Here is a 14,765-nt window from a genome sequence, read left to right as displayed (position 1 = left end):
CTGGTAAACTTAAAGTATGCAGAGCTGTCCATTTTGATGAAAGGAAGTGTGCACACTGACCAGAAGGGGTGCCACACCAAACAGATGGCAGCGAAATGGAAGAAGAAGCTGAGTTATTCTTCTACCACAGAAGGTATAACAACATACCTGCAGAGGAAGGTGAGGAGTCTGAGCCAGAAGGGGCAACCGAAGCGCCAGCACCCAGACACTCTGAAAGCACCAGCAGAGGTGTACCACCAGAGAGACTTGCTTACCTTGTGAGAGATGAACTTCCAGAACCAGAGACCTGGAAAGAGACTGAAGACTTACCCAAAGCTGAAGCTGAGAAGTGGAGGCAGCTAGGAATCTCTACACAAAGATAAAATTTGGACACTGACCCAGCTTCCTCAAGGAAGGAAAGCTGTAGGCTGCAAGTGGGTGTTCAAAAAGAAGTGAGATGCTGAAGGAAATGTTGAGAGATACAAGGCAAGACTAGTAGCCAAAGAATACTCTCAAAAATATGGACAAGACTACCATGAAACATTTGCTCCTGTAGTCAAATACACAACTATCAGAAGTGAGTGTTGCTGCCAACAGGAAAATGCAGGTGCAGTACATGGATATAAAAACAGCATTCTTGCATGGAGAAATAGAAGAGGAAATCTACATGCAGCAACCACCAGGGTTTGAAGTTCCAGGAAAGGAAACCCTAGTGTGTAAACTTCAAGAATCCATCTATGGACTTAAACAGGCTGCCAGAGCCTGGAATGAGAAATGCTCTTGAAGGAAGGTTTTGTACAAGGCAGAGCAGAGCCATGCTTATACAGTAGATTTAAGAACAATAGATGGACTTACTTACTGATTTATGTTGATGATCTGCTCTTGGCTTATCAAGATCCAATGGACAAGCAACAGCTAGTAAATCATCTCAACAAAGAGGTTGAAGTGGACTTCCCGGAAGGATTGCTCCACCTGTGGCTGCCTCTGAGATGAGCTCTGTCTCAGAGGAAGCTTTTTTCAGTTTAAAATCAGTCAAAAGGGAACTTTGACTGGTATAAATGTTCTCCCAGGCAAGGGTGAACCGAGAGATTACCCACAGAAACTTCGTTGGGCTGTCGGTGGCTGGAATTGATCAGGAATTCCCTGGGAAAGGAAGGCATACCTAGCAGCCGAGGACGGAGTTAGGACTTCCAGCAAGCTGGGCTGAAAAAAAGCGAGACGTTTTTTCTTTTAAACGATCCACAACGGGCGAGCTTTCTTCTGTCTAATCTTATCATTTGGCTTAAATTACTACAGTAAAAGAGATTTGTTTAAGAATCAGCAATTAAGATACCTGGGTGAGTTACACTTCTCTCTTTTATACAACGAATTAAGGAGGAGGAAAGAAAATTTAAAAAGCTTATCTTATTTTTTATGGCAAAAAGCTGGCCTGAATTTGGAAACTATAAAGATTAAAACGGATGAGGGGCAACTTACCCAAAGAGAAAATCTGATTTAGATGATTATTTGATTGATATATGTCTGGGACTACTTTTTCTTGGACTACTTTCTTTAGACGAATCTGCTGTTCATGTATGTTACTAATTGTTCGGCGCTGTGAACCAAATTTGTTTTGCATTCTTGGACGTGCGGGAGATAAGAACTGTGCTGGGCAGATGATGTCAACAGGCCTGGAATATTAACTCCCTTATTGCTGGAAAAAGAAGCAAATTACTCTTTGCTTGGGAATTGTGGCTATATTGGAAATTTGAAGGGGTTTTTTTTTCGGCTTTAAGAACGACAATCAAAGAAGTGGCAGAGACCCTGGATGTATCCCTGGAAGGGTTTTCCCCTCTGGATATGTTTCAGAAGATAATGGATGAGATTAAGATAACGAAACAAGAACTGGGACAGAGTAGACAAGAGATGGCAACTGAATTTGGTAAAGTGAAACAGGAGTTGAAAGAAATAAAGGATTATATGAGAAAAAAAGCAGATGGACAAGCAATAGAAGATGAAAAAGAAATTAAAGGGAAGGAGCAAATTCTGGAGATTGGATCAGATATATCAAATGTGGAATTGGAAAAAGATCTGGACTTTATGGCAAAAATTGAAGGAAGGATGCAAGTCCTGGAGATTGGAACAGATATATCAAGTGTGGAACTGGAAAAATATTTGGAGTCTGTGGATCCTGGAGATAAAGATTACTGTTTGGAATTCGGCGTTGTCCCTGGAGAAATTGATGAAGATATCAGAGATAAAGCTATCAATGTTTCGATGGAATTTCTGGACTGGAATGATTTGATGGAACTTGAAATAGAGAAAATTTATAGAATTAATTCCAGATATGTGACAATGGAAAAACTCTCAAGAGATGTGCTAGTGCATTTCGTAAAAAAGAGGAACAGAGATATGACTTTACAACAATATTTCAGCAACACATTCAGAATTGATGGCAAGGAAATATTTGTGATGAAGGAAATTCCCATCAGACTCTTACTATATGACTATGACTATGACAGCAAGATTATTATGGGTGCAAGGATGGAAGTTGGAAGATGGAATTAACACTGATAATGGAAAAATGGCTATTGAAATTACTGGACCTAGCAGACTTGATGAGATGGATTAATTGACATGTTTATTTGGAGAAAAATCGATGGATATATTTCTCAAGGAGTGGAAACCTCTCTTTGACTTTTTGCGGAAAGAATAAAGTGATGTTAATGAGATTTGATGATTAATTAAGATAACTACTGGCGGAAAGTGATTTTGTAATATATTAAGAGACAGGTTTGTTATATATCATAGACCTATAACTGATCTGCAACAAATCAGAAGTCAACATTTTATTTTATTGTTTAATTTGTTTCTTTTTTGTTTTGTTTTGTTTTGTTTGAAAATTTGAATAAAATTAATGATAAAAAAAAACAAAGAGGTTGAAGTGAAGTGCCTGGGTGATGTCACTCACTACCATGGAATACAAATTGAAAGAGAAGATGATGGATCCTTCCTGCTCAATCAAAAACAAAATATCCAAGACCTTCTTGAGAGTCTAGGACTGAAGGATGCACATCCAGCACCTACTCCAATGGAAATAGGATACCTGAAACCAGACCAGAACAAACAACCATGGGAAGACCATGAGAGCTACAGACAAGCTATCGGAAAACTTTTGTATATCAGCACTGTTTGCAGGCCAGATGTGGTGACAGCTGTGGGATACTTGTGCACAAAACCCAGCTCGCCAACCAAAAGGGACTGGGAAGCAATAAAGAGAGTGGTGAGATATCTAAAGGGTACTGCAACAATGAAACTAAAGTTGGCAGCTACTTGAGATCCCAAACTAGTGGGATATGCAGATGCTGATTGGGCTGAAGACACTACAGATCGAAAATCCACAAGTAGAAACATCTTCTACTATGGAAATTCAGTGATCAGCTGGGAAAGAAAGAAACAGGAGACTGCAGCACTCTCTTCCACAGAAGCGGAGTATGTGTCAGCTTCTGAAGCAAGCAGACAGCTGATGTGGCTGCTTGAACTGTTCTAAGATTTAGGTATCTCTATACCTGGGCCTGTTGTGATGCATGAGGACAACCAACGATGCATCAGATGTTGGTATGTATGAGGTTCAACTCCAACTTGTGGGTTGAGGCTGCATGGGGTTAAAAAATGTAGCTAGAGAGGAGACCTCTTGGTTGCTTGGCTATACCTATCCCTTTGATCTTCTGCTGTCTCTCCCTTCCTGCTAGACTGATATGCAAAGGATGTTGATCCCAATTCTTTCCCTCCTTCCCAGTCTTCTTCTTTCTCACGAGGGGAGCAGACATCTTTCCTTGTCTCTCCCCCTCCACCAGCATGAGGGTGAGTACTGGGCTCAGTGCTCATTGCTCAAACTTAGCTAGTTAGCTAGATATAGGACTCTTTCCTATATCCCATGTACTTCCAGAATAAAGTAATTATTTCTTATTTTAAAGCTTAAAGTCTCTGTCTAATTTGCAGGGAAGGTAGAATCTTAGCAAAGATTCAAACACACACACACATAGCTCACTCAATATTCTCTGTTCTGCTTGCAACTCTGCAGGGTCCTACAGGACATGGGCCCAACGTCCTATAGGTTACGGGCACCAGGCATGCACAAGGAGATTTGAGCAATTAAGGAGCTATTGTGTTGCGAATCAAAGAAGCTAATAGAGACTTTCGGAGTTTTAGTCAGTAAAGAGTTAAGCCTTTTACTTCAGAATGTCTGCTCAACAGATAAGTCTTGAAAAACTTATAGCAGGAGAGTGGAAGCTGTGGTCATTTCGTATGCGAAAGTCACTTAAAGCAACAGAAGCTGATAGAAGTGCTTGGAGATGTGGAACCGGACCGAATGCCTCCCAGGCGGAAAGGAGAGTTTGGACAGAGAAAGACGAAAAGACACAAGATATCATCATTAAATGCGTAAGTAACTTGCAAACCCCTTTGATCATGAATTGTAAGAATGCCAGAGAGATGTGGATTGCACTGGAATCCAATCACCAGCCGAAAGGACAAGGGCATTTAATATCAATGCTAAGAAGTCTTATCAACTTGCAAATGAAGGATGATTCATTTGAACAACACCTTACTAAATTTATGGTGTTAGTCCAAGGGATAGAAGAAGGTGGGACGAGGCTGGGCCAAAACATACAGATTGCTTTATTTCTAGATTCCCTCCCAAAATATATGGAAACTTTTGTACTCATTTTGCAACAACAGGAAAAGACTTTGAATGAAATTATATGAGAAGTTAGGGAACAGTTCTTTCAGAAGAACAAAGGAAAAGCTGATGCAAGAGAGGACAGCGTCTCCTCTTGCCTAAGTAAACAAGCTTCTGGCCAAGCTTCTAGCCGACTGCCAGTCAAATGCAGATTTGAGGGACAAAAGGGATCCAAAGGATGCTTTCTATGCAGTTCGAAAAACACCTTAAAAGCCAGTGTGACAAGAGAGAGAGGTCTGAAGGACAAAGTAAAGGATTTAAAGAGACAGACAAGAAAGATGCCAACAGTGTACAAGTAACTCACGTTGAAAAATTTTGTGATAATAAAGTCTATGTGGCCAGTGGATAAGTGCTCATTTAATATCAGATTCATGGAGTCAGAAGGGGTGAGTTCACGGACCAAGCACATAGACGTGAAGCACCATTTTATTAGAGATACCTACCGCAGAGGACTACTCAAGATGCAGTATTGTCCAACAGAAGACATGACTGCAGATGCTCCCACGAAGGCGTTGGGCAAGGTCAGACATTGAAAGCTGCGAGACAAGATGAATCTTGTGGGCTGAACCAAACACTCGTTGAGAAGGGGTGTTGGAAGTGGGGCAAGAGCAACTCCTGTTTTGTTCTTTTATTTAAGCACCAGAAGGAAGATAGATCTAGGGTCCTCCAGATGGATAGGCTTGTTTACCTTTACCTATGATGCTCTGACTGACATCCTTCGGTCGCTAGACTGTGAGGTCTTTAGGGAAGCTTATCTGCCCCTCCTTCTGCCCTTTCCACTCCTTCCTTTCTCCGACTGTCCTGGAGAGAGGAGACACCCTTTGTCTCTACTCTCTCCTAGCATGGGGCTAACTCCCGCACCTGGGCGTTATGCCTCCAACTTAGTTAGTTAGTTAGAACTAGGTATGCTTTTCTATCTACTATGGATTTCTATAAATACAGTAGCTTTTCTTATTTTACTAAGTTTCAAGTCTCAGTGATCCTGAAGCAGGGTAAAAGCCTGCTTTTTTAGGTAAACACACACACACACTGGCACACTCACATTTCAACATCTGCTGTTACTCTGCTGCTGTGGTGTTGCTTTAAACTAAATTAAGCACACAAATTACACACAGCCAACAGTAACAGATCCCCAAACTGGCAAAGATCTAGTATGCAGAGCTGTCCATTTTGATGAAAGAAAGTGCACACACCAACCAAAGGGCACCACACCAAACAGATGACAGCAAAATGGAAGAAGAAGCTGAGTTACTCTTCCACCACAGAAGGTATAACAATATACCTGCAGAGGAAGGTGAGGAGTCTGAGCCAGAAGAGGCAACAGAGCCACAACAGGCATCAGATCCAGAAGGGGCAGCCGCAGTGCCAGCACCCAGATGCTCTGAACGCACCAACAGAGGTGTACCACCAGAGAGACTTGCGTACCTTGTAAGAGATGAATGTCCAGAAGCAGAGACCTGGAAAGAGATTGAAGCCTTACCCAAAGCCAAAGCTGAAAGGTGGAGGCAGCCAGCCAAGCAACAGCTGGAATCTCTGCACCAAAGTGAAACTTGGACACTGACCAAGCTTCCTCAAGTAAGGAAAGCTGCAGGCCACAAGAGGAAATTCAAGAAAAAGCCAAATGCTAAAGAAAAGTCTGTATATGAGTACTGTTACCAAGCCAGATGTGGTGGTAGAGTAGGATACCTGTGCTGAAAAACCAGCTTGCCAACCAAAATGGACTGGGAAGCAAGCAAGGATGCAACAGACTCTTGGAGTCAGAAGGGGTGAGTTCACACACCAAGTACAGAGATGTGAAGCACCCACCTACCGCAGAGGACTACTCAAGATGGAGTATTGTCCAACAGAAGACATGACTGCAGACGCTCTCACGAAGGCGCTGGGCAAAGTCAGACATTGCAAGCTGCGAGACAAGATGAATCTCATGAACTGAACCAAACACTCTTTGAGAAAGGGTGTTGGAAGTGGGGCAAGAGCAATTCCTGTTTTGTTCTTTTGTTTATGCTCCAGAAGGAAGATAGATCTAGGGTCCTCCAGATGGATAGGCTTTGTTTACCTTTTACCTGTGATGCTCTGACTGACTTCCTTCTGTTGCTAGGCTGTTACGTGTTTAGGGAAGCTTACCTGCCCCTCCTCCTTCTGCCCTTTCCACTCCTTTCTTCTCTGTCTGGAAGAGAGGAGACATCCCTTTGTCTCTGCTCTCTCTCCTAGCATGGGGCTAACTCCCGCACCTGGGCGTTATGCCTGCAACTTAGTTAGTTAGGTTAGAAAAATAAGAAAAGCTACTTTATTTATAGAAATAGTAGATAGAAAGGCAAACCTAGTTCTAAGTCTCAAGTCTCAGTGATGCTGATGCAGGGTAAAAGCCTGCTTTCTTAGGTAAACGCACGCACACGCTGGCACACTCTTTCAATATCTGCTGTTACTCTCTGCTTGCTGTGGTGCTGCTTTAAACTAAATTAAGCGCACAAATTACACACAGCCAACAAGGTAGACATAAAGTTGGATGGAAGAATTAAGGCTGCAATCATTTACATGCTTTCCTGGGAGTAAGTCCTATTGAACGCAATTGGAATTACTTTTGAGTAGACATGCACAGGCTTGCTCAGTCAAGCCTTTTTGCCGTTCTGTGCTTTGAGAAAGGGTATCTTGACAGAGTGTAAGGCATAAATGCCCATGTATGTACCTGTGTATCTAAGGTTTAGGTGGCAATAAATCCTAATTATTTGGGTGTAAAGATTGTTGGAAGGAATACTGCTCATTAAGAGTGCAATCCTATACACACTTTCCTGGGGCAACCTTCATTTAACTCAGTGGGACTATTACTGAGAAAACGCGCATAGGATTGTATGGTTAATTTCTAGTTTCATAGCTAGCCACTTATTACTGGAGAAGCTTCGTAGATACCTGTCAAGTGTCTATAATACATTGGACACTGACGAACTGCTTCGATGTGAATTGCATTAAGGCTGCAGAAGTTCTGTGCAGGAACTACTTTGAAGTAAGGCCCAACTGAAAAAAGTAGCATTTATGTCCACGGAAAGACTGGTGCCGTACATCCAGTGGTTTGAAATATGCAGGCAGTTGCGTACATTTATATGAAGAAGTGAGAATATTTGTGTGTGCGTGTGTATATTATTGCCACTGAAAAGATATTCCTCTCTACCTGAATCTATCTATCTATCTATCTATCTATCTATCTATCTATCTATCTATCTATCTATCTAGTCTATTGAGACAGAACACACACACACACACACACACACATATATATATATATATAGTTAAGGTCATATAAATTATATAAATTAAAGAAGAGATACATAGAAATCACAGCAATTTCTTTTAAGCGGGGGAGCAGTGCTCAGTTGCCTTTTCAGGTGAGGCTGTGTCAGAAACGGTGAGCTGTTCCCTATTCAGCGAAGCCTGCTGGAGAAAGGCAAAGCCCCAAGTTAACAAGAGAGACTCAATTGGTAGACATAAGTCAAACAAAAATTTATTTATTTTATTTATTTATTTATTACATTTATATACATTTATATATATATATATATATATATATATATATATATATATGGTGTGCAATATCCTCCGGTGGTGCCTGCGTGGTGCGGTGTGGTCTGCAGGATTATGTGGGGAATAACGATTTAAATATTTATTTCAAAGGTGAAGGATTTTGTTGTGTTCTGTTGTTCCTGGAAGGGGCAGCGGCGCCTTGCCATCGGAGTTAGGATAAAAAGGTCGCACCTGGGATCTCCAAGCGAACATCTAAAAGAACTTGGACCAACAAGATACTATGACACAAGAAATTATATTTTTCTAAGTTCAGCAAATTAGGGGTTTTGTTTTGTTTTTTTGGTGGTGGTGGGTTTTTTTAAAAAAAAAATAGGACAAGGAAGAACTAAACGCCTCTCTTCCTCTCGCTCACCCCCCCCCCTTGGATAGGAGATGAATGCACTAAATGTTTGAAATGCATAAGAATGCAGGGTGGGATCATTATGCTGTTCAGAAGCCAAAATGCTGACTGAATTCTTATCGGATTCACAGGCAGGCTGAAATTATTTTGGAGCCTATTTTGATGCCTGAGGCGAGAAGTCCGAATTATGAGGCTCAGACACTCCTCATGCAACACGCGCACATGCTGACTATTTGCCACAGTTTCATAACTCCCCCCCCCCAAATGCTGAGTCAGGCTCAAGGTCCTGGCTCGCCCTGACTCCGGAGCCTTTGTTCCAGAATGATCACCCGCAGTCCCCAGTCGGGAAGCTCCCAAGGGCTGGCTGTGCTCTGGAAGGTCCCAATCATTTCAACCGCACAGGATCAGGCGCCCTCGGGTATGCCTTGCAAATTTATTTTGAACACTTTTTAAGGTTAATCCGGATGTTAACATGCGACCGCGAGACCTGTTTAAATGAGAAGGGGGGGGGACTAAGGTGATGTCTAAAACAATCCCTTGTCTGCGTTATTGAGCCGGCCATAGAAAACGCTTACTGTACTTAAGTATCCGTTTTTAAAATAAAAACAAAACTGTTTTAAAAGGGCTAATTACGAAGACAGAAGGCACCCTCTGAGGAAGAATGTCCTATCTGGACCATTTACGGTACAGTCCACGCAGTCACTAAATCAGCTTACTTGGGGAGAGAAATTCAGCTTCAGACAAGCCAGTCTGCCCAATTTTTTCATTTGCTCTTGGAGGCGAAGGAAAAGAGGTTCGAAGGCCCCTCCCGCTTCCCGCGTGTCCCCTTCTGCCCGGCGTCTGCCTGAGCCTGCCTGTGCCATTGCCATGCAAATCAACCCCGTCCACGCGGCGGTCAGGACTTGAAGGCTCGCGATAGCCGTGGTTCTCCCTCGCCGTCCACAGGTCCCCCCTTTTCCTTCCTCCGAAGAGCAATTCCTTCTCAAAAGGAGCGGGCCTCATTCTTCACGCAAGTCGCTCCTTAGCCGACCTTGGCCGTTCGGAAAGCGCCGATAGCGCTGAAGGGACGCTCCTCACCGCTTCCTCGTCCGGAAGTCCGTCCCGGCGAAATCGACGGGAGGCATTTCCAGAGAGACCCCAGTCCTGTACATAACGTTTGGGGATGCGACGTGTACGTTTCAAAGTGAGCTCATGCAAATTGCCCTTCTCCCTCTCTTTCAGGATAATTTTCCAGGAATTGTGAATTCTTTCTTTAAAAGAATATATATTATATGATATTATAGCACATATAAAGCAAACATACCATTTGTTGTAAAGAATGAGGCGTAGGGAGATACAATACCTCGCTTTTAATAGAAATCCTGATAAAGAGGTGAAAAGTCGCAATGTTAAGATGGGAGGAATATCCAGCAAGGGATTACTCCATCTGGCCGAAGTTGAAGTAAGGAGCAGTCTCCGTCCACTTTGCCCCTGAGCGTGAAGAAACCAGTTTCGCTAAAATAATTAGGACTTCCCCCCACCGAATGAGTTTTCATTCGGTTATGGATAGATAGAACATATTTGCATGCATTTAGTATAAAGGACGACTGTATGTCATGTTGGAATGTATGAGGTTCAATTCCAACTTGGTGGGTTGAGGCTGCATGGGGTTAAAAAGGGTATCTAGGGAGGAGACCTCCTTGTTGCCAGGCTATACCTGTCCTTTGATCCTTGCCATCTCTCCCCCTCCTGCTAGACTGATATGCAAAGGATGTTTGATCCCAGTTCCTTCCCACCTTTCTCAGTGTTCTCTTTCTCTTGAGAGGGGAGCAGACATCTTCTCTTTGTCTCTCCTCTCAACCAGGATGAGGGCCAGCACTGGGACCAGTGCAGGCTGCTCCAGCATAGCCAGTTAGCTAGATATAGAACTCTTTCCTATCAAGCATGTACTTCCAGAATAAAGTAGTTGTTTCTTATTTTAAAGCTTAAAGTCTCTGTCTGACTAATTTGCAGGGAAGGTAAAATCTTAGTAAAGATTCAAATGCACAAGCTAAGCTCGCTCAATACTCTCCGTTCCGCAGCGCTACACACCTCTGCTACTCAACTCAATAGAATCCCGACATTACACTGGTAAGGAACAGTACAGAACAGATCGGCCATATAATTTGTTGGAAGTGGAGCACAAGCAACTCCTGTTTTGTTCTTTTGTTTATGCTCCAGAAGGGAGATAGAACTAGGATCCTACAGATGGACAGGCTTGTTTACCTATACCTGTGCTGATCTGACTGACTTCCTTCTGTCGCTAGACTGTTACGTCTTTAGGAAAGCTTACCTGCCCCTCCTCCTTCCGCCCTTTCCAGTCCTCCCTCCTCCGACTGTCGGGGACAGAGGAGACATTCCTTTGTCTCTGCTCTCTCTCCTAGCTATGGAGCTCTCCTACACCTGGGTGTTATGCCTCCAACTTAGTTAGTTAATTAGAACTAGGTATGCCTTTCTATCTACTACGTATTTCTATAAATAGCTTTTCTTATTTTACTAAGTCTCCAGTCTCAGTGATGCTGATGCAGCGTATAAAAGCCTGCTTTCATAGGCAAATGCACGCACACGCTGGCACATTCACATTTCAACATCTGCTGTTACTCTGCTGCTGTGGTGTTGCTTTAAACTAAATTAAGCACACAAATTACACACAGCCAACATAATTTCCAAACTATAAAATGTGGGCAGTGCCTACGTGTGGGCACTGCGCCTCCAACTTAGTTAGTTGGTTAGAACGAGGTATGCCTTTCCTATCTACTATGTATTACTATAAATAAAGTAGCTTTTCTTATTTTACTAAGTCTTAAGTCTCAGTGATCCTAATACAGGGTAAAAGCCTGCCATTTAGGTAAACGCACACACTGCCCACAAGCATCTCTGCTTATTTATATAAATTTACATAACAATTGTGCTGGCCATCCTGTACATACTTACCTAGGAGCAAGCTTCACTGACCACACCGAGCCTTACTTCTGAGTAAATCCATGCATAGGATTGGAGTGCCCATTGATGTTTACAGAAATAGAGTGATGCCGCATTTCAAGTTCAAACCCTCCTTGATCCGGGACGGTCATCCATTCGGGTTACTATACACTCACAGTCTTAGACAGAATGTGTGCGCGCGTAAAAATCTCATCGCTTATGCAGCGCGTTCCCTCGCCTATAGAAATTTATCGATGTATCTATCACCTATACGAAGGTCAACAAGGTTCTCATTAGCTGCCTGACCCTACTTTGTTAGCAAACGAGCATACGTGCGTAATATATTCATTGGGTCTTAACCAACTCTTGGAAAAAGTAAGGGTAACGAGGGCAGCCACGATGGAGACAGAACGGTAGAGCCAAAGAGAATCAGGATGGTGCCGCCTGAAGCCTAGAAACGGGAGAGAGGGAAGGAAGGTCTTCTAAAACTTGGCCACCAGGGCATTCCCCGTCCACTTGCCCTCAGCATTCCATGGCTGAAGACGGTTCTCTCTTCCCCCTCCTCTCCCGCCCTCTTCCTCCTCCTCCGAGCCTGGGGGTCCATCTACTTCTTTCCTGAAGTTCTCTCGCAGCTTTCGCCAAAGGTCTCATTGGCTGGAGGCAGAGGAAATGCTAGGCCTGGAAGAACCTGCGGACGAAGAAGTTCTCCTCCAGTCGTCTCAGGCCTTTGGGCTCGATCCCCCGGTGGTCCTGAAAGGCTGCCCTGAATGAAGAGCCGGCGGAAAAGAAAGTCCAGCTCCTCGGGTTGGAAATGTGCGAGCCCAGCCTCTGCCGGCCCAGCGGCTCCATGGGCTTCCTCCTGAACCTGCCCTCTACTTCCTCAGCTTGCGGGGAATGGAAGCCACCAGCTGGCCGCCTCGTTGCCCGCCCTCTCCTACCCGAGGAGCCCCAACGCGTGGATCTGCGCCAGCTCCAGCCCGGCGCAGCAGCCCTCCACCCACGCTCTCGGCGGCTCCTCGCAGCCTTCCCCGCCTTACCTTGCCGCGGCAACGGGCTTCCTTCCCATCAGCCTCAGTCCCAGCAGCAGCAGCAGCAACAGCAGCAGCATCAAAGTTGCTTTGGCCAGCCCTGGCAAGGAATTCCCCCCACCCGCCCGAAGCCGCGAAGTTTCAAGCAGGAGGAGAGCGGCAGGCAGAGCCGGGAAGCCTTGGCCGATGACCCCAGTGGGGCGGTGGTGATGATGGCGGCGGCGGGTCAGGCCAAAGGGCCGAAGTACGAGCCGAGAAGGCTGCCAAGCAACTCAGTGGCTCTTTTGGACGCGGATTCTTCTGCCTCGGGCTTTAAGAAGGATCTCAAGTTCGCCATCAACTTGAAATTTATTATTATTATTATTATTATTATTATTAACCTGACACTCCAGCCCTCAGCAGCCCAGCCAACCCTCAGGCCTGCTTTGCACGATGGTGCGCCTTCAATATGCGTGCCTTCGTGCTGCGAGGGGAGGTAAGCCTCTGTGCCTTCTTCACACGCAAATCGCTCCCTCGGGAGCCAGCCCGAAGGCTTGCTTACCTCAGGAAGTTAAGCCCCATGTCACTGCTGTGGTGGGACCTACGTCCGCGTAAGGTCTTAGGCCGCTCTTGTCTCGCCGATTTCTAAGGAAATCAGGACGAGATCGCAGCTGCCCCAGCCCCAGCAACCTGATCCTGTGCATGTTTACTCGGAAGTAAGTCCCGCTGAGTTCAGTGGGGCTTGCTCCAGAAGAGACTGAGTTCAGGGCTGCAGCAGATAACTACCATCCAGTCAGATATATAAAGGCCGTTACCCTTGAAAACGGTCCGGAAACTTCAACTGGTACAGAATGCGGCGGCTCGTTTACTTACAAACAGTCGTCGCAGTTACGCCAGTATTATTCAATCTACACTGGCTTCCAGTAGTTTTCCGGGCCCAATTCAAGGTGTTGGTATTAACCTTAAAATCCCTATACGGTTTCGGCCCAGTTTATCTGAAGGAGCACCTCCAGCACCACCAATTATGCCGCCCGACAAGATCAGCCACACAGGGCCTTCTCTCAATCCCACCAACAACAGTAGCTAGGTTGGTGGGGACTAGAGAGAGGGCTTTTTCAGTGGTGGCCCCCACTCTCTGGAATTCCCTCCCGTTTGATCTTTGGCATGCCCCTTCCCTGGATACTTTCCCCCATGCCTTAAAAACTTGGCTGTTTGGACAGGCCTTTGGGACTGCCGGGGTGGGCTAATTTACATACTGAATGCCTGTTGTTATCTACTGCATATGTTGTTATTTTGTTATTGCTGAGTATATCATATTTTATTGTATTTACTGTATTTATTGTATTTTATTGGAATTTAATATGTACGTCGCCTAGAGTGGCTTCGGCCAGATAGGCGACCTAAAAAATTAAATTTACATTTACATTTTACATTTAATCCTAAAGGATTAAAACCTACCCCTCTTTCTTAAAGGCCCCTAGCGGGTCCATCAGTGCTTCCACGTGGCTCGCTGAATCCGCCCAGGGCAACGCAGGCGACCCACATCGGTCCGAAAAAGCCAACCCACCCAGACAAAACCGAACAAACTCCTTCTCCACGTGTCTGTCTATCTGTTGCAGGTTTTCCTTGGCGCCCTACCCAAGAGATATCGAGGGGGAAACGGAAGCCTTACACGAAGCAGCAGATCGCCTAGATGGAAAGCGAGTTCCTCCTCAACTGGTTTGTTAACCGACAGAAGCAGAAAGCTGTCCAACAGACTGAACGTGAGCGACCGGCAAGTGAGGATTTGGTTCCAGAATCGGCGGATGAAGAAAAAGCGGGTGGTGCTGCGGCAGCAAGAGCTCTTGCTCTACGGCGCCAAAGAGGACGGGAGGGAGAGGGGCGCTGGCTGGCTGGCTGGGTTGGTTCTGCCTCCCTGTTAATCATGAACTTGCTTCTAGAGTTGCTACCTCTGGCCTGTAGAGGAACAGCAAAGCCAAACAACCCCAACTCCAACACTATGGGTTCCAGACGAAAACTGAGGCAACATCTGAGAAGGCAGCTTTGACAACGGTCTAGTCCAAACGGTCAGACTTTTCCCACGGTCAACCATTTGGGCTTTGTAAATGGACATCAGCCCTTCCTTCTTGACTGGAGGGGTAGGGAAATAGTTGTAATAGCGGGACTGTATACTGTCAGGATTCCTCCCTTTTTGGGGGGCTCT

General features: G+C 44.9%; 1 protein-coding gene across 1 annotated transcript; it reads left to right on the top strand.

Annotated features, from left to right (window-relative positions):
- The first annotated feature begins 12,366 nt into the window (after positions 1-12,366).
- HOXD12 (homeobox D12) lies at positions 12,367-14,484 on the top strand. Its single transcript, XM_061612690.1, is given in 4 exon segments — positions 12,367-12,601; positions 12,692-13,018; positions 14,182-14,305; positions 14,307-14,484. Coding segments are annotated over 4 exon segments (864 nt in total).
- The last annotated feature ends 281 nt before the right edge of the window (positions 14,485-14,765 follow it).

The sequence above is a fragment of the Rhineura floridana genome, chromosome 2, assembly GCF_030035675.1.
Source record: "Rhineura floridana isolate rRhiFlo1 chromosome 2, rRhiFlo1.hap2, whole genome shotgun sequence".
Lineage (NCBI taxonomy): Eukaryota > Metazoa > Chordata > Lepidosauria > Squamata > Rhineuridae > Rhineura > Rhineura floridana.
This window is presented reverse-complemented; position numbering and strand designations above follow the sequence as displayed.